This window comes from Lichenostomus cassidix, chromosome 4A, assembly GCF_008360975.1.
Source record: "Lichenostomus cassidix isolate B80296 chromosome 4A, HeHo_3.0, whole genome shotgun sequence".
NCBI lineage: Eukaryota > Metazoa > Chordata > Aves > Passeriformes > Meliphagidae > Lichenostomus > Lichenostomus cassidix.
In genome coordinates, this window is record NC_139485.1 from 10,656,417 (window position 1) to 10,677,104 (window position 20,688).

Here is a 20,688-nt window from a genome sequence, read left to right on the forward strand (position 1 = left end):
AAACCAAAAAAAGCAGCAGCACTTGTTGTCCTCTTTTACAAAATCTGAGGTTTGAACAATTTCATTTCTATGGTTTGGCTTCTTCACTTCAAATGTTGTTGTGTGACTGCAGGATCTAGGTGTTGGTCTTTGTTCCTTTGTCTTAAACACCTACTAAAAGCAGCTCCCATATAATATTTGTTCACCTCTGTAGTTCTTTGTTATGCAAACCAAAGAGTAAAGAACACAAAAATTTTAATTAGGAAACAACTCTCCACACAGACTTTGTTGGTACAACATAGTTATAAGTACATCTACAAACACATACATGTTCTTTGGACTATGATTTTTTAAAATATATTTTATATGACAATGCAAACAAATCTGGAAAAAACAATTTACTTCAACCTTATGTAGAGGTAGCTGAACAGTAGTACTCTGTCCAGTGATATGAGTATAACTTAAGTTTCATTTCAAGTTCATTACAGTGCACAAAAGGATGTTTTACAAACAAATGGAATATACAAGTCCACAAAACTTTTTATTTAAAATGGCTTGATAGATATATTTCTGGCACTCTTGTAACCACATAGCTTGATGGAATTAAGTTGGACAAGTATATGGTTCCAAATTAAGACATCTTACACAGATAGTCTTTTGCTCCTCATTTTTGTACTTCTCCCGTTCCTCATCAGGGAATTATAGAAGCTATTACATTGTTTTTGCTACACTTCTGCTCTGTAAACCTTTGTTCAGCAAATTGAATGTAAAGATTAAAAGGTGCATATGTTTCATATTTATAAAATATATGGCTATGACTATTAAAAAGCTCAAGAATGGCAATAACAGAATACAGGCACTTCTATGTGAGGGTTACTTTAGACCTTATGAAAATCCAACATTAGTAAGCACTTCACATGATACCTGGATGAGTAAGTCAATGTAATAGTTCAGGTTTTTATTATCCACCATTTTAATCCTGTCTAAGCAGATTAGTTTCTTTCTTCTTTCAGACAATATTTATTTAGCAAAGTGTTTCAAGAGAGGTACTTTGCTCAAACTACCATTTTTCTATAGCCATAAGACTTTCAGTGATTTACTGAGCTTTGGAATAAACCCCAGCTCCTAAACTATGTGCTGCACTAGTTACAGTTTCAGTTGTGAAGCCAACAAATTAAATGAGAACTAAGCAGGGATTGAAAAGAGAGATTGTGTTCATCTGATGGAGGACTTGGGGGAAATGGGGAGCACTACCCTAAGTGCATATAGGCCCATGGGGTTTTAATGCACAAAACCCCTATAGGTAATTTTCACTTTTTTTAAATAAGTACTTGTGAACATATTCTCCATTCCTAAACATTGCATTTAAATACAACTCCTGTCTGTCATTGATTTAAACACCAGTAAAACTTCAGCACCAAGTAGAAATCGTTAAAAAGAAAATGTTTCACAATGAGAACAATTCAGCCATTGGAATAATCTTCCCAGGGAAGTGTTGGATTTCCCAGCATTGGACACTTGTAAGATTTGGCTGGACAGGCTGCTGGACCATCTTGTCTAGACCATGCTTTTGCCAAGAAAAGCTGGACCAGCTGATCCTTGAGGTCCCTTCCAACCTGGGATTCTATGATTCTACAAAAAGACCATCTAAAACAGAACTCAACCCTATGAAGCTCTTTTTCTGCAGCACAGATTAAGACAGTCCTGCTACATCCAAATCCGCTTTTTGTTTGTTTTGAGATTAAAACAATCTTTGGATCAATAAATCCATGGTTGAGGTGTTCTGTCAGTAAGCAGTCACACAGGACAGAAGGACGGGCTGAGCAACACATCAGCAGGTCAGTCTGACAGCTGCTATCTCTTATTGCTACAACATCGTGGAAGATATCAGCTCTTAAAGTAAGCACAGAAAAAAAGCAAGAGGAACTTGTACGACTAACACCAGAATGTCACTTAAGACTCAGCAGAAAGGCCTATCACACCATTTTATCATTTCATTATTACAACTACTGGACTACTGTCTAAGCAGCCAATGCATTACTTATTCCCCCACAACTATTAATCAATACTTCTGACCATACAGGAAGTGCAAGTTTCAGTCATGATTTGGTTTGTTGTTTTTTTCTTTTTAACATATGAGCAAGACTGGTTATAAAACTGGGTTTGCTGTCTAGAAAAATGTGAGAATCTTAAAAAAAAACCACTCCCTCAATTAGTATTTTATCTGATCAATGCTGTTTCTATAATTAAACTGAAGGTATTTTTAAATCTCTTCAGCTGTTTATTCATGCCTGGGATAAATGTTGCATTTACATCCTTGCACTTATTTACGTAGCTGAAAAAATTAGCGATACTGTGGCACAACTAGAAGATTTTTTTGGTTTTAAACATCATTACTGAAACTTTACCCCCTCAACTTAATATAGGCTAAGGCTATTCCTTGTCCAGTTTTTCTTGGACAGGTTTGTGTTCTCTCGCAAATATCTAAGTATTGTTTTTAATTTCTGATGGAAATTGCAGACTTTAGCCATTAATCTAGGATGTGTGGCCACAGAGCAGCCCCAGAGAGAATGCTATTGTACATGTGCAGACGGACTTTTTGATGTGCTTGATTTGCTGTGCATGTGCAGATCACCTGTTTGCATTACATGCAGTAGGTCCAGTGTTTCCAGGCTGCAACAAATGCACTGGGTGTCCCCGATGCAGGGCATGTACACGAGTCTCTGCTTAGGAAATTCTGGCAGCTTTAGTCAAGGCTAACAGAAAAGACAATATTCATTTTTAAAATCAAGGATTCTTTCCATGACAGTTTCTAGAACAACAAAATAGGCAGAATGAGTATGTAGAAGACACGGCATGCAGGATAAAAGAATAATGACATCAGTGAGAAAACAGTTTAAATTAGGTATTTAAGATCCTTTTCTCACAGGTAAGAGTAACAAAAGTGGAAGCTTTTTTCCTGTGGGAGTGATATGAGCCCCTTATGCTCTGCAATAATACATAATAGTTTGTGGAAGAATTGCATTTAATGCAGCTTCACTTCCAAACAAGTAGAAATCACTTTGTTATTGACCGATGAAGACAAAATGCCATAGCAGGTGTCAGCCACCATCACTTGGTACTGTTCAGAACATGTAGGTGTTTTTATACATTGTTTACAGAATGCCAAGTACCACCCATGGAAGAAGTGCAGCAATCCAGCAGTGTGGAAGGAGGTCATAGCATTTCTAAAGTAGCTCAACGCAAACAAATTCCATGTGCACCTCAAGGGTGAAACATGTTTGTCTTCCATTTGTTTCTTTGGTACCCTTATGGAAAAGTTCTAGAGAATTTAACAAAATGGGAACAAAGGTAGCTTTATGGAAATGTAACAGTATGGGAATTACTTTTAACTAATCAATATTAGAGAGATGAGAAGATTAGATGAGAAGATGGAAAAACACACAGAAAAATGACATTAAATTCCACCACTTTTTTTTTTCATAAAGGCATGAAATGGCAGAGTGCTATCCTGGGTAAAAAAACCAAAGTAATTTATAGCATTCCATAACACTCTCACTTCATTCTAGTTTTTGCCACTGAAAAGGAAAACAGTAGCTTAGAATAAAAGGCCCAGTTTTGCTCACATTGGAATCAGTGAAAGTCAAAATCAGATGGAGGTAAGAGCAGTCCCAGAAAGTGGTACACTGTAAGCAAAAAATGCAGCAAAACAAGTATATGAACTGTTGATTAAAAAAAAAAGTCAAAACCAAGATACTTCCTGTTCTCATTTCTGCCCTATTTTTACCTGCTTTATAGCTAGAAGTAATCACGCTAAAATTCACTTGCTTTCCTTGGGAGATAACTATTATTAGCAACACTACCCAATCTCTTAAGAGAAAAGCAATGGCTGGGTAGATATTTGAAGCTAACAGAAACCTGAAGATTGGGGTGAAATAAATAGCATTTATTACAACATATTCCTTCTTATGTGACACAAACTGCCCTCTGAGTCCTACAGTTCAAAACAACTCCCCCCTCCCCCTCCCATACACACACTCCAAAGCCAAATCCCACCAAACAATTAAAAGAAATAAAACTCATCTTAACAGCAACAAGAGTTGATGGGGGAAAAAAAAAAAATCTATGTATTAACCTACAATGAAATGACACCAGTACTTCCAGTTTTCTCTAGGATAAGCCACTTCTCATGTATTGCGGCTCTTTCTTCGTAGTTGTTTGTAGCCATTGTCCATTTTTGCAAGAAAGAGTTCAGATATAAATTCAACTTCAAGTTATTGTTCTGTGAAATATTAGGGGATAGATCCTTCTGTCACCACTATGGTCAATTCCAACTCACATCAACCATCAGTACTTGAATTTACCCAAGCACTTAAACACTTATGCTTAAGATTAAGCAGGTGCTTGACTGTTTGGTTGTGTCAGGAACCTCGCCACAAGCACAGGATCAACCTTCAACAGCTGTGCTTGAATTAACTCAGACAATCTGTGTATCCAAAGACTTCAAGGCAGGATGTTTCAGGAGAGGGGAAAATAAAAATCCTTCTTAAGCTACGGTAGAACTGGGGATGAGTAGAAAAACATTCAAAGTATTTGAACACAAATAACTGAAAAATTATCAACGCAGTTGCTTGTGCACTGCTAGAATCATCATTTTTGCCCCCAGTCATAAATACAGGGTAAAAACACTATAAATAGAGCAGCTCACTTTCCTTTAGCGAATGAACACATAAATAATATACACTTTGAAACAAAAAAATCATAGTGCAAAAATAAATTATCAAACAGAAGTTGTGAACATTATTTTACACAATGCTATATAAAACCTGAACCATTTGAATAAAAGACTTTGCAGTTCACTGAAATAATGCATTAACATTATTATTTCTGCTTCACATTAAACTGCACAGTTTATCCTTTATCCACTAAAAAATAAAAATAAAATAAATTAAAAAAACCCTTAAGATTTTTAAAAGGTTTATGGCAAACAAGATCACTTTTTGTTCTATCACATTTGTTATTAATTTAGCAGTGCAGTGATTGAATACTCGTCTCAGTTCCAAATGGAAACTATTGAAGTATCCATAAACATCCCCTGCTCTTTATAACTCATTCTCTTTGAAATTCAGGCTTGAAACATCCTGACACTCAAATCTGTAAGACATTATTGCAGTTAGATGAAGTTACAAAGAGACAGTCTGCAGTCAAGGACAGCGGGAAACTTCCCAGCTCTGCTCCTCACCATCACCGTGATCTTGTACGAGACATGAATGTAAGGACACGTCTGATGCCATTCAAGCGGTCTTTGAGGGACTTCATGGCAAGGAAAGGGAGCTGAGCTCTGTTCTCAAGTGGAAGGACAGCCAGGACCCACCAGCACCAGGCTGGCCCATTGGGGTTAGCCTGCAGTCAGGGAAAAAAAAAAATTATGAGTCAGGATTCGTACAGCTGGTAAGGTCCTGTTTTTGAAGATTTAACTCTGAAAAGACAGTTTTTGATAGCAATCCAGCAAGGAGAATGTTTTGTTGCCAACCTAATGGCTTCTGATTACAGGCTGGCCTGAAACAGATTACAAACAAGTGGCACATTTCCTAAAAATAGGATGTTAAAGGCATTTCTATTGGTAGCAACAATTTATAGGCTGGGCTTTCATTTTTTTAATCTATTTTTTCCCCCCATGTTATTACTGACCCAGCTCTTTAGGATTCCTGCCTTCCTTTTCCATAGTTTATAATGCTACTTAATATTTAGCTTTTCTTGTTATGCTGTTATTTTAGGACACCACCACTTGCAGTCCTTTAACAAAAGCACCAAGTTTCCATTTGCCTATTTACTCTCAGTCATTTAATTGGGGAAGTAGAGCAGGCAAAAAGGCAGTTCAATCTCCTGGGATTAAATAGTCTCAGAAACTTTTATCAGCATTAAATATGAGCTTTTTCTTTGCAACTGTGCTACCACTGGTGTGTGGCAACAGAACTGAGAGACTGAGCTTCTGTGGGGTAAATGCAGAATATTCTTATTTTCATCTTAAAACACAATGCCTGCCAACTTATCGGATATCCCTGCTATTTCTGTCTCCAAAATTACATAAGCCCCTGATTCTGGATACCTGTGGGTCAGGATCCTTAGCTGGCATTGGACCAAAATGACTGAGAATTCGACTTTTGAGTGCTTGCTTGAGGGAGTTAAACCACATATAAGCCTGATCATAGACAGAGTCATGGAGAACAAGTAATGCAGCATACTCTTGTCCCTGCACCTGGAATGAGAAATCAGAAGGGGAAGGTTACTGTGAGTTCAGTCTCTGCATGTTGGGGAATGCACAACATTTTTAGGATTTTCTAGGGTAGGCAGGGGAAAGGAAAAGGAAAAGCAAAGCATGCCAAAAGAGTTCTGGGATAAATGCTGAAAGCTCATTTGGTGTTTCTCCTGATCCCCCTCCCCTATCCAAATTCTTCACTTCGACTGTATTTTAAACCAAGGTATCTATTTGTAGAATTTGCACTTTCTGGATTGCTGTACGGAAAAACCTTTACACAAACAACAGAATAAAAGATTATGCAAAGCTTTAAAAAAAAAGAATAGTAGAGCCTCAGAGTAGACATTTTATCTTCCCATGACATACCAAAAGCTCTTAAGAATTAATGTAAGCAATTTTGAAGGTTATGGTGCACCCAATCCTGCTGCGTCTTACCTGAATTGGGATTTTCTAACTGGCTTTCATAAAAATGGAGTCAAGTTCCCCCTTCATCCTCTTATAAACTGCAGTTATTCTGTCTAGAAGAGCAGTAAGATCTCATCCTGGATTCACTTAGTTTTGTCCTCTGATAAATACCTCTAGGAAAGACTCTTCTGTTCATGGGCAGTGTGTGCATGCTTGTAGTAACTATTATGTTTCCCACCTTAACTGTGAGCAGTCATTAAATACCACAAATTTGTTTTACTAGAAACCTCTACCAAAAAAAACTCACTGAAAATGTACATGCTTAGAATTTCACATGTGATACCATTTAAATGAAATATTTCTAAATTTACCTTTTGATCCTCAATGTACTCAATATCTGCTGTGTTATATCCATCACGCTGGCTGTGCTGGATCACCTTAAATCTCCTCTTGCCAATGCTGTCTACAACAGAGCGACCATCAGCAAAGAATTCAACATTTCTTATCTCCAGAATGCAGCCATAATCTGCAAACCTATTGAAATGAGAACAAAAGCAAGTAAACAAATCTTATTCTCTCCACCCTGAGTTCCACAGAGCTGCCATACAGCCAGTCCCCACCACAAAGGTATTTACCAATGTCAGCTCATTTCTATTGTTCATAGCACTGACCTGCTGTAGTTCAAATTATTCCACAATTGTTTGCAAAACTATCAGGAAGATTCAGGCTGTCTAATCTGATTAATGCTAACTGGATGTTTTGGAATACAGGGAACATCTTATGAAATTGAAAGTTATACAGCTCAGAAGCACACGTTCTCCATAATCCTAACACATTCAGTCAATTTGTACAGAAGGACAAGTGAAATTCAGAATATTAGCATTATGGAAGGACTAGGAAGTCTATAAAGAAAAAGATTTTTTCAGAATTTCAGCAGATTTTACTTTGCAGGAGGGTATTTTCTGCACATACTTTTCACAGTGTATACATACCCAGAAGGTTTGTATCATAAAAAGAAGGAAAGCTAAATAGAAAGACAGACATTGAGGTCAAATTATCTAAGACTGACTGTAAATGTCTCAATGTAAATACCCAGCCAGTCCTTATGAAGGTCCTGTTATACCTCTGCAGCCTCCACTATATTCAGAACAGTAAGGATATAAACATATCCTTATAGTTTAAAGAAACTAAGCCCACCAACACACCTTACTGCCATTTTCTTGTGCCAAAGCATTCAGCAGATTTGAAAGCAGTGGAAAAATACACTTCCTTTTCATGTATTACAGGAGGTCTGCAGCTCAATCACATTACACACATGCAGCTATGAGTGTTTTGAGAGAACAGACCATCAAATTAGTCAGAATACAAGTGCCCAAGAAAAAAACTTCTGTATTCTCAATATCTTTAACCAGCATGATTAGGAAAAAGCTTCCTCTCCTGGAAAACTACCCCAGATATTACAGCCATGGACCTTCCTGCACCTCTCCAAAGACACTGGCTCCAGCCTAAGTGGGTGCCTGCCATAGTCCAAGCTCTTCACTCACCCCTTGACAGGGTCACTGATGCACATCCCAAACTGCTTGGTGCCAGTCTCCATGCACCTCCGGATCATCAGCCGGTAACACGGCTCAAAGATGTGCAGAGGACATGGCACTGTGGGATAAGCCATTGTGCACACAAATATGGGAACATTCTTGTTTAGGCTGCAAGAAAGAAAGGACAAATTGGATGTGATGGTTTACCAAACTACTGACAAGGTATAAAACACATAGTAGCATATTCTTTAGAATGATAGCATCTGTAATAGAAATTATAACTTCTTTAGAATAAGATCCTTAATGGAGTGAGTAAAAGCTAAATTGTTTTCCCTTTAAGTGACTAAATACTATAGAAAAGGATATACTAATTAATAACAGAAGAATTTTTCCTTAAGCTTTCTGAATTTGCTAGTGAAAGCATTATTGTATCTCTAGTATTGCTTTTATTTATTCTATTTCCCTTAATCCCATTTCTTCCCTACCCAGTATATTCCAACCCCCATCCTGTCAGAATACTTCCACCTATTGTCTCACTCTGTGCCTTTCATAGAGGTCCACTGAAAGCAGCCACACTGCTTTGTACTTTGTTTATAAAGCAACCTTCTGGATTTCTTCTACTTCTTTGTTTAGCACTGTGTCCAGTTTTTATGCTCACTCACTTTCCTGGACCCTGTTCTCTGAAATCACATGATACAGAGAAAGAACCTCCATCAGCATCCCAGCTCATGTTCCATGGCAGCCAGAGCCATTCACAGCTAGTGGCAGCAGAATTAGAGATGGAATTTTACATATATGGATTACATACTTGGAAAGCTCTGCTATTTCCTCTTCATAAATCTTTCTCCTTTCAGTGAGTTCTTCTGGAAGATATCTGGCTATTAACTCCTCCATTAGCACTGTTTTACAGTATTTCCTCATGGCCAAGCACTACAGTAAAAACACACAGAAGCAGTTAGAGAGAACATCCAGCACTTCACATTGGATTCTACCAGTGCAAAGGGAGTCATCCATGACCCTTGTTTTCTGATGAGTGTGATTCTATCACCTGTTAAACTTGACACTGAAGAGTTGTTCTTTGAACTATTCCCCGTGTTACAGACATTTACTTAGGAAATCTGTAAAGTAAAAATCACATACAGGTTTTCTAAGTACTGGCCTTGTCCTAAGGTTTGAACAGAGACTATCCATGCTTGGCAACTCACAAGAGCATTTTAAAAGCCACATTCTTCCTGCATTATGCAATATTTCTTTTGAGTTGGGAAATATCAAGGGTGTCTGAAGGTGAAGTTGTTCCTATCACTTGCTCTTGAACTTATGCTGAGAAAATCCAAGGATTACCTCTGAGAGCCCTTCCTTGCACAGGGGACATTTTGGGTTGTGATCCAGGCATCTCTCCAGACATTTGAGACAGAAGGTGTGTCCACAAGGTGTAGTGACAGGTTCATAGAAGAGCCTGGATTGGAAAATCCAAGAGCAAAAAGACAACAATATCGTGTACTAAAGTGAAAGAAAAAGGTTGCTACCAAAAAAGCTGAATTCATTCACTAACTTAACTACTGGCCACTACAAGGATAAAGTTGCTTCCTGCTTTTAATTTCTTCAACCAACTTTTGTATTTATTCAGTTTATAGACTTTCTTATTGCCACCCAACATGAAAGGCAGCCCATGAACTCTTTGGTGCATGTGAGGGACAATATTGTCACAAACTTCCAACAAGCCAGCGTTTAATTTTCCTCTGTGTGAGCAATAAATAGAACCAGAAGTTGGACCATCTGACTTCACTAATGAAATTGAGCAATACTTGCACAACTATTACTGTGGAAATCATGTGATTATTTGTATGCGTAGACCTAAGCACAAAATACCTATCTGCAGTAATAGCCCTCATCAGTAATTGCAATAAACTGGGACTTGGCAGCTCTGGAATAAATGGTGGAACTCAAAGATCCTGGAGATCTTTTCCAACCAAAACAATTTTATGATTCTATTATTGCCAGCCCTAATGGGTATTTTTTTTTTTTAAATAGAGTTTTTAACCTTCAAGTGATTACTTTTCTGGAAAATGAGTGACAGGAAGTTCATGTTTCATCTGGAAGAACATTTAAATAAATAAGGCCAGATCTTCAAAGCATCATGGTACCTAATCTTTACCAATTTCAAGTATCTCCATGACACTTATTTTTATGTAAGGATTTTTTTCCTTATTATGATTGTGAAATTGGAAAGTCATGTCTCCTTGTCAACATGGACCTTAAGGACATGTAAATAATATGGAAGTTTTTTTAAAAATAAAAACAATTAAAAACTAGAAACTAAGTTGTCTGGAATATACTGTATTCTACAACATAATGTCTAAGCATTTTAAGGTCTTAAATAATAGTCTCATTATAATTTAAGTGAATTAATAATTTTTCTTTAAAATATTAGTTTACCAAAAGAGTACACTATGTTCTACTAAACATGTGGGAATTACAAATACGCAAACCCACGTTTATTACATCTTTAACAAGATGAGTGTATTTAAGAACATAATTAGCTTTTAACAAGACTGCCGTAGAGAGTTTATTAAATGTCATTAGTACTATAAACATTGACATTTAAGCAATGGAATATATGGAGTGGTAACTAAAATGCCACACCTATCTTATTGCAGCTTGATGGTATAATTGAGAACACTTTTTAATTGTTTCACGAACAGAAACCTCACAAACTATGTCAAACACTGAATTCTACCCTGTGTTTCAGTGAGCACTGAATCACATATGTAATTAATGAATAGGGACTGACTTCATCTGAAATGTTAGCATGAAGACAAGATACTCCTGCTAATATTCCTGAGTCTGCCCTAGCTCTCACAAAAAAGCAGCAGCTTTTCCTAACAAGTCTAAGGGGACCTGGACAAGCCTCACGACTTGTAGAAAAAAACTCCATCCACCAAGATTTCTCAAGACATTATTTTGAGCTACTGATCAGTGCCAAGAAACAGCAGAAAGTAAACTGCTGCAGAATAATGCTCCTTCCTTTCTCACCAGTATGTTGCTGTGACTACTCTGTATGTTCTGCTTGCTGCTGGAGGAAAGGTAGATCAATAACATTTTGGCCACTCCATCAGACAAGCAGGTTAATAACAGCCCCTGCAGTTAATTGTGAACAGGTCAGTAGGTTACTAGGTAATTAGTCCAAAGTATCTCAGGATCCAAATTCCTAAAACACTTCTGAAGAACATGTCAGGAAATAATTATCAGTCTGCATAAATAACAAGAAAGATCTTATGGGAGCTTTCCTGAGCACTAGCCTTCCTTGGGCAGTGAGGTTACAAAGCTAACATCCTTCTAGTTGCAAGGCCTGGATTTGTGACTGCAATTACAACATCAGCATCTCTACCATCCTCTATATTGTAGGGGAATCAGTAATCCTTGGGCTAATTTCTTTACAAATGTATTGCAGTCTGGCTGTTTCTGATTTAACATACAGGATGAGAAAGTAGGACTAATTAAAAACATCTGAAAAACGCTTTGTGGACATGATGATAAATATGCAGAATCACTAAACCAGCTAAGACTAATTCTGTGGCTTTCTGTTAGAGGAAAGTTTTGCTCTTTGCAATATTGTGTGTTTGGACAGCTGCATAAACTTTTGGAACACATTTCAGCTGTAGACAGGCAGAGGGAGAGGGGGCAGATCTGAATTATTCCAAGCAGAAGCAAATCAGACAATACAGCAGTTGGTTCTCAAAAGGTTTCAGTTTGTCTGAAACAAATTAAAGCCCCCTCCTCTGAGTACAAACAACAAAACAAAGCAAATCCAGATTTTTAAAAACACAGGCCTTCAGAAGTAAATCCCTAAAGAGGCTGTCTGCTATTTAAGAATTAAAAAATATTGTGCAAAACTAATCCCAACATGCATTATAGATAAATCTGGGTAATTAAAAGAAAAACAACCTAAGCAACACTCACTGCAGTGACTGAAACACCTTCACAGTATTTCAAAGTCAGTAAAAACACTCCACATAATGTATTTGCCAAAGTTAAAATGTTTTTCACAAAACAAGTAGGAAAATAGATGGAGTTGACAACTCATACTTGTTTTACTAAGTCATTGCTGTTCCCAAGAATAACTGCTGTTTAACTGGAAGAAGAAATCTTCAGGCAAATGGAGTGACTGCCTCAGTAAAGTGAGGAACACATCTCTTAAGCAAGAGAGGAAAAACATGCTCTTGTTTACTTGCAAGATCCTCCTATTGCAATAGCAGTGACAGTACTTCATATGCAAACTCAGAATATTCACTGGATGTGGTCTCTAGGTATTTTGTGCTTTTTGTGACATAAACAGCTCTACAAATTCCCAGAGGATGAGCTGTGGGTTTGTGCACTGTGTCAGTGGTTGGGTGGGTGTCAGTGGTGAGAGCAAATCTTTCACTAACACACTTAACCCTCATGTGACTTTGCGTGGCCTTTCCAAAGCAATCACTAGCCCAGAGCAGATCAAAGAGTCCCTATTCATCAACAGTGCTCAGAACCAAAGGTCTGGAAATGCTTCCCTGGAGTAACAATCACAGCAAAAGATTTCATGTCACAGGCAAAAATAAGTACCAAGTAAGCTAGAAAATCTCTAGGTCATAAAAGAGAGGAAGATAGAGCTGAAAAGCTATAGATATCTGTGAGAAAAGAACACACCTCATACACAGGGAGCAGTCCAAATCTGATGGATCCACAACTTCAAATGGAATATGTTGTCCAGCACTATTTCCCTTAGTATCAAATGTGTCTATCAAAAAGAAAAAGAAATAATAATGTAATTGAACAGAACTATACAAGCACAATGCTATCCCTTGTATCTACACTAGCCTCTGATATTTAAATGTGTGTTGTACATACTGGTAACTCACTGAACCATGGAGCATTGTTGCAGTAATTTCTATGCAAAGCTTAAATTCAGCCTTGGCACTAATCAGCATATCTCCCCTTGATTTTGGTTACCTTAAAGCATTTACAGAGGGTTCAATTTGGCCTTGCATTAGCAATCAATGTCAAAACACTTTTTGTTAGTGCTGAAAGTCTAAAGCGAGACAAATTCTTCTGTCATACCATTGTAAATACATCCCACAGCATAAAAAGAAGGCCAGATATCAAGAACAAATCACATTTGTACTTTTAAACTTTAATTGATACAGAAAGTGCTAAGATCACATGCAACATTGATGTTCCTTAAAAGATTCAGAGCTCTGCTGAGAAAAGCATGACCCAACCTTCTTTGTCCCTTTTAAAACTTTTTCTCTCTACACACAGGAAAGATTCCACATCATGCATGCCTTGATTAGGCAAAAGAGAAAATATAAAAGACAAAGAATAATTTGGTTCTTCTTCGTCTGAACCTTACAAAAGTGAAGTTCCATGGATTGCCTGCCATGGAACCTGTCCTGTGTGTAATTAAACCTACCTTTCTTCATCAGTTTGCAGGGCACCTCAGCATTTCGCACTTCCTCTGAGCAGCACTTCCTTTTCAGGAGGCTGCATTTCTCAGAGATAAGAAAAGTAGGCTCTGGCATGGAGGTGAATTTGTTCTCCTCCTCTGAGCAGTCCTTTTTGCTCTCTGTAATTTGTATAGATTTCCTCAAACTACCAGAAGTAGTTACATTTGGTTCCTCTTGAATGGAAAAACCCTTTTTCTGTTCCACATTGACCTGTGTGAAGAGAAGACTGACATTAGACCAATCTTCCAACAACTTGGTAAGGAAAATACCCAAACCTGTCACAAATATTTAATATTATGGATCACCAGGAAGGACCTTGTAGGTCAAGAAGCAAGAGCTTGAGAATTGCTAATCATAATTTTAAAAACCCAAACCCAAAAAACCAGGCAACCAACAAACCCGATTTCCCCTCCCCACAATTGAGTATTTTCAGTTCTTTTGTGTGGTTTTAAAGCTTGAAGGTCATGAAACTGGATTCAGGCAGAAATGTGGCTAGATCTCATGTTAAGTATATTGTTATCACTGAATCTATGGAAAAATACATATTGTTTATATCATGATGATGGAATCAACCCTCAGAACAACCAAAACAACGTCAGTTTATTTTAAGGAAGCAGTATAAACACGTAAATTTCATAAGAGCAAATGCCCAGAGCTTCCTCTTGTGAGGCAGATTTCTTTCTCAGAGGATAAACCGCTCAGGGTTTATCCTGTTATGGCCACAGGACATCCTGTGAGTTACCACTGAGCAGGACATCACCTGCCAGCTTTGGAACATCAACACCCTGGATGGACCCAAAAACAGACACCTGATTGTGATCAGGAGCTGTGGTGATGTGGAACATGCAGAAGGATGAGCAAACTGCCCCTCAAATGGCTTCATGAAAGGCTCATGCAAAAGGGTTTCTTGTCTGAATATCCTAACAGCCTTTCCAGAGGGCAATGTCACTGATTGTTTCCTATCAGTCTCAACAAGGCTGCTCAAAACCTACCACTTTTGTTTGTAAGGACTAGCCAAGTTTTCTCCTCAATCTACAATATATGCAAACCGCATCCCAAAGTTCAGGTTTCAGTGAAGCAGAAGTGATCCTTACATACCTAGGAATGTAACCTCTACAGCCATTTACAAAACTGCAGCTGCAAAACCAAAGTTATGAAGTAGCTAATATATCTTATGTTGCTCTACAATAACCTCTAACCACAGAATGACTATGTCACTGGCATCACCAGTTACAGACCAAGTTGAAGCTCCAGGTTTTAGCATTTCACAGCTTTTGAGGGTATCTAAATCAAATCTACAGAGGCTCTTTTCCACTACCAACTACCTGAAAGACCTAAAGACAATCACAGGAGTAGAACCCACTAAATTCTGACAGTTTATCAGAAAAAAGAGGACTTCTATTAAAGAAAATAAGTCAAATAAGGGGAACTTTGTATGTTCTGAAACTCAGTAAAAATTTGAGAAAATGTACCTGCCTATCTTCCAGAGGCAAAAAGGAGAGAAGGTTTCCCAATGTGAACACAAAACACACAACAAATTAAGAACCACACATCAGACTTGATCTTTACCTTGAGCAGCCTTTGTAGGTTATGGCTGGTGCCTCCAGATCCCACTGAATTTAGGAGATTCCCCTTTAATCTAGAGTGATGTGACAACAGCTGCAGGATATCGGGTAAGTGTTCCTGAGCATTTCCCGGGATGAGTGAAAACAAACTAAGTAGAAGCTGTGATATAAAACAGAACACTTCACTGCTTAGTTCCTTCCTTGCAACCTCTAAATGAAAAAGCAAGTAAGGGAATAGCTGAAAGAAGCATCCATGATTTTGTTAAAACCATTTAAAGAGCCCTTTAGACTAGGGTAGGAACAAAAAGTGCAAGAGCTAATGCAATACAGGCCAAACAGACAGCAAGAAACATTTTCAGAGTCAAACAAGCCCATAGAGTTATTAACCATTCGCTGTGATGTGACACACACACCTTTGTCCTCTTTGTCCTGCAGTTCAAGGCTTGCAAGACTTAAATATGTTTTTCCTTTTTTTTTCTGCTGCCCATCAGCTTTTACTGGAGTTTACTAGTACAGAAGGCACTCATCTCACAGGCTTAATCCAAGATCAGTTGGGTAAATGTGTCTGATAATGTAAACTGTAGCTATTTTTAATTCACTTATGTGAGAATACAAAAAAGGTAGGCAGTAGAAAAACGCTGTTTCTTCATTTGCTATAAGAAAATAAGTGGATCTGTTTCAAGTAGCAGCTTGAAGCCCCTTGTATGGCATAGCTTAGCAGATGATTATTTAAGGAAAGAAACAGAGCTGAATAGAAGATTCACACTTCAAAAACTAATTTCAACATACTACCGAGGTGATCCTGCTGATGCCTGAGGAAGCCACATGACAGCCGAGATTTCTATTTAAAGCTAAAAAGGATTTCACAGGATCACACTGTGTCCAAACTAACACAGGCAGACAGTTAATACAAGCAGAACATCACAGCTGCACCCAAAGAATTTGGTAAAACGTAGTATGTCATTGTTATGCAAACAGCCTTGGAAATGACCCAGTAAAATATTGCATCATGGATGAACTCTGTGTCTGATGAGTGCACGAGTAATTCTTTCAGTCATAAGAAGCCTAGTTTTTCTCAGAACCCCACTGCTCAGAAATTAAGTGTCTTGGAAACGGCTATTTGGAGTCAGAATTTAGAAACGTATCTGTTTGTTTCTGGTCTTTTTGCTCTAGTGCACAGAAAGTCTCCCAGCATGACTACGAGCACAAATCATGACACAATGACAATGAAACACTGCATGGAACCCACTGGGGAAAAAAAGCAAAAAATCCCTCAAACATCACTGTCAAAAAAACACAAAGGAGGCTGAAATCTCAGCCATATATAAAATGAGATAGAAATTTGATTTCACTACAACCATTCAGGTTATACAGTTGGGGGTCAACATTATACTCTATTCAGGAATAGAGCTTTACTGTAAGAATTCTACTGTGCTTTTAGAAAGCCTTACATGCTACAGCACAGAGAAACCCTAAAGTTCCCATCCCCACAAGTGATGGAGAATGGCATAAATACACTGCCATAATGGAAAATTCAGTGCAAAGAAAAGAAAACTATTACATTTTTACTGCCATAAGTTATCACTGCAACACTGTGCCTTTTAGCTGTCAACAACAACAAAAAAGGTCAAATATCAAAGCACTGATTTACAGGAGATCAGAGATTTAAGGAGTGTGCAAAACAGCAGTATTCACAAAAGTCATGTAAGAATTCACACTCATTTTAGGCTGCTACTGAAAAAACCTCACTGCAGATCCATTTTTTTGCTTACTTAGCATTAATTATTAGCAACTTAAAAAAACTTTTTTTTTTTTTTAAACTGCTCTTCCTTTGTCGACTGCTTCCTCTTTCACACCTCCTGCACACACTGACACTCGGGCAGCACGACTGGCAGTAGGAAGAAAACTGCTGCTCCCAAGTGGAGTTTGATGAGTGCTGCGTGTTGTGCTCTGCCAGTCAATGGCCAGATACATCATTCAAGAGCAACTCCCCCTCTTCTGCACTCCATCATTGGTAACAGATTGCCAGGCTAGGAATCAGATTAGAAATCTGAGAATCACAATAGTCTGTGGGTGGCAATTATTAACAATTCAGTTTTCCTTCAAATTTGCTGATGCTAAGGCTGTAACTGTGACTGGCTGCTGAGTATATTTTCTTGCTACCTTCCTATCTTCAGATCAGCAATACACAACTCAAACTTGGACAACAGTCTGGATTTGTATCTCCATACAGCTCTCTGCAGTAATGAGAGAGGAAAAGAAAAAAATCTTATCCTCCTTTATGAAAAGCCAATGAAAACAATGATGCAGTTCCACATGATTTAGGGAACTCACCTTTTGTGCCTCAGACTTGGCTGTCTTGTTCCCAGTATCTAGAGCAAGGCAGAATAGAAACTCCCTTAAAGCTTCTTCTGTTTTCCCCAGATTAGCTAACGCTTGTCCTTTCCTTAGGTGACCCTGCAAGGAAACACATCCACAGCTGCAGCTTTTGTCACGAGAATATGCAATAAAAACACAATGAAACTACAAAAGATCTTTCTGAAGAAGGAAAAGTTAGGCAGGAAAAATCACCATAACCATGTCTTACACCTAGACACCAGCAGTGTCTGGTTTTCTAAACACAATAGTCCTGAAAACTACAAGCATAAACAGAATCTCCTCCAACTTATGCAAGTATGATTCTCACAGCACCTGAGCTCAATTGATCTTGGAAACACCTACTTCCCCTACACCTACCTCCTAAAAGAATAATTTTGTCCTTATAGAATGGTACAAGCACAGCATTCAATTTTTAGAGAGTTCAAAAAACTGATATTCATCCAAGTCAAAGATAATAGCCTTAGCTCATCCTCCAGGATTATCACTCTCTCCCTTCACCCTAGGAGGCTCAAGCACATCGTGGTTAAATGTCCGTAAATCGCAGGAATCCGAGAAGTTACAGGACTTAAAGCCTCCCTCAGATTCTGCTATCTGACCATTCTAATTGCTTCCTATCACGGTAGTATCAAGGTTTTAAAAAAGTACAACTGGAGTCAGAACTTACTTTCAACCAGTATGGCTGGAGCCTGCATGCTGTTTCTGCATCATGCAATGCATCTTCACAAGCTTTCAAAGTAGAGTTAATCTGGGACCGGTTGCTATATAGTAAGTGGTCATTTGGAGCTGTAAGAAATAGAAAAAGTGGTTGATTAAGTAAAAAGAAATTAGTTACATAAGCTTTATTCCGTAATTTTTTTTTAAACACATGTTGGTGCTTCCAAGTTGCACAAACCCACAAAATACCCAGTTTTTAAATAACTATGTACTAAATTAAATCTGGAAAACTCTTTGGGCAACTCCAGACAAAATGCCAGCTATGTATTATATAACTGCAGGGAACATTGCATAAATAAATGCTGAGACGCTCACACAATAAATTACCAGCACTGACTGAGGATCAGATGGTTGCTAGAGACACACAGGAGACATTTAACACAGCAGGAGGAACGCTGTCATGCTGTAGGGAGGAGTTTCAAAATTTGTAGCATCGAAGTTTTTAAGTGATAAATAAGAATCTTTTCAGATCCTTATTTATTTGAGCCAGAGCTCAAAACACAGGAAAAGAAGGGGCAGTGTGAAGAAACAGGTAACGCTACACTGATCACCGAGTTGCACACACTGTAGCATCCAGACACAGCGTGTGCTGGGGGAAGGCTGGGCCCTTTTCTTGGGAGCACTTTGATTCAAGTGAAACGCTTCCCTGCAATTCCTTGCCTTTAACTTCTATTTATTACCAGTAGCGTGAGTCACTTTTCCTCGAACTGCACGAAAAGGACCGCATCAGAAGTTCTCCGCGCACAGCCCCGCGGGCGCTTCCCGGCGATGGGGCGGCAGAGCCGGGCCGGCCAGGGGTGCGGGACACGCCCGCCTCCCGCATCCCGCCGCTGCCTTCGCGCTCGGCGTGAGCGGCTCCTCTGCTGGCGGGGTGCTCGGCGGGGACCCTCCGCCCCACAGCCCTGCCCGGGGCGCGGCGGGATGCCCAGGGCGCGGCGCTCCGCTCCCTCCCGGCTCCGCCGGTTACACAACGGCGCCGGCCGGGGGGAGCCCAGCCGGACCGCAGGCTCGGGCTTACGCAACCGCTGCTCTCCTGACCCAGTTTCACCGCGGGCCGAAGAGCCCCGACCCCTCCCTGGGGCTCCCCTCCGGAGCTCTCCCGACACCCGCCCCAGGACCCGGCTCGCGGAGCTGGTGGCGAGCGGAGCGCAGCCCCGGCACACTCCCGGACTCCGGGTAGCCCTGGCCGAGCGCGGCGCTCGGCGGGACGAGAGACGCCGAAGCGGTCGCCAGAGAGCCCCCGCCGGCGGAAAGTTGCCTGCCCCGGGACGGCAGGAGCTCGTTCCCCGCGGGGCCGGGGACCAGCACCGGGGAGGGAGAGCCCTTACCTAGGCTGACCGCTTCGTTGTACTTCTGCAGGGCGGCTTGGAGCTTCTTCTCCTTGTAGAGGAGGTTCCCTTCGTGCCGGAGCTGCGAAGCCTTCACTTGGCAGGGGAACCACTTGGCCAGCAGGTTGCTGAGGATGACATTGACCCGCAGGAGCTGCCCGGCCGCCGCGCCGCCCGCCTCCTTGCACAGGACGCAGCGGGACTCGGGCGCCCGGTCCCTCTCCAGGCACTTTTTGCAGAACGTGTGTCCGCAAGGCAAGGAAACGGGCTCGAAGAGGAAGCCCTGGCATTTGCGGCACCTGAAGACGTCCCACTCGCGGGGTGCCGCGGGCTGTCCGGCGGCGGGCAGCCCCTCTTTGATCCGGACGCTCTGCGCCAGGCACTCCACCAGCTTGTCCAGCTGCTCGGCGCGCAGCTGCTGGTGGCGGGACGCCAGCTGGTACAGCGGCAGCGCCTCGTGCAGCCGCCCGCCGAAGGCCAGCGCGTCCGCCCGCCCGAGCAGCACCTGCCACTCGGGCCCCAGGCCGCCGCCCGGCGCCTCCAAGTTCTGCGCCTGCAGAGCCCCGGCCGCCAGCTGCAGTACCAGCTGGGGCTCGGGGCGCGGCGGCAGGTGCGAGCCCATGGCGGCGGCTCTAGCGCGGCGGGCGGCGCGGGACGCCGGGGCGCTCTGGGGGCGCGGGCGCGGCGCGGCCCCGCCGGCCCATGGTGGTGCTGCCGCCCCGCGCCGGGAGCGCCCCGCGCCGCCGCCGCCGCTTATATAAAGGCGGGCACGTGACGGCGGCGGCGGCGCTCATTGGGCAGCGGCCGCAGGTTGTTACAAAACCAGGCGGTTTTGTAACGCGCGGCCCCGGCCCGCTCCGGGAGGGGCTGCCCGGCGCTGCCCCTCATGGCCCCTCACTGCACATCCCGGCCCGCTCCGGGAGGGGCTGCCCGGCGCTGCCCCTCACGGCCCCTCACTGCACATCCCGGCCCGCTCCGGGAGGGGCTGCTCGGCGCTGCCCCTCACGGCCCCTCACTGCACATCCCGGCCCGCTCCGGGAGGGGCTG

General features: G+C 41.1%; 1 protein-coding gene across 2 annotated transcripts; it reads right to left on the minus strand.

Annotated features, from left to right (window-relative positions):
- Positions 1–217: 217 nt before the first annotated feature.
- LONRF3 (LON peptidase N-terminal domain and ring finger 3) lies at positions 218–20,376 on the minus strand. 2 transcript variants are annotated; one of them, XM_085060491.1, is made up of 12 exons: positions 19,642–20,375; positions 18,264–18,382; positions 17,555–17,677; positions 15,225–15,380; positions 13,622–13,865; positions 12,859–12,949; positions 9,520–9,634; positions 8,987–9,108; positions 8,188–8,346; positions 7,015–7,177; positions 6,089–6,238; positions 218–5,382 (listed from the first exon to the last, which is right to left on the minus strand). In XM_085060491.1, the coding sequence occupies exons 1-12, from the start codon at positions 20,261–20,263 to the stop codon at positions 5,224–5,226; spliced, it is 2,223 nt and encodes a 740-aa protein (XP_084916617.1). In that variant the 5' UTR covers positions 20,264–20,375; the 3' UTR covers positions 218–5,223. The 2 variants fall into 2 exon arrangements, with proteins under 2 accessions (XP_084916617.1, XP_084916618.1); XM_085060492.1 differs by lacking the exon at positions 15,225–15,380 and having other exon boundaries at positions 19,642–20,376.
- Positions 20,377–20,688: the final 312 nt, after the last annotated feature.

What these genes read in the sequence shown, in the direction of transcription:
- LONRF3 (XM_085060491.1), bottom strand. Translation starts at nt 20,263, where the DNA reads ATGGGCTCGCACCTGCCGCCGCGCCCCGAGCCCCAGCTGGTACTGCAG. An exon ending in CAACGAAGCGGTCAGCCTAG is followed by an intron (nt 18,383 to 19,641) that starts GTAAGGGCTCTC and finishes TATTTCTTACAG; the next exon opens with CTCCAAATGACCACTTACTA. An exon ending in CTAAGGATCCTGACCCACAG is followed by an intron (nt 5,383 to 6,088) that starts GTATCCAGAATC and finishes CCCTGACTGCAG; the next exon opens with GCTAACCCCAATGGGCCAGC.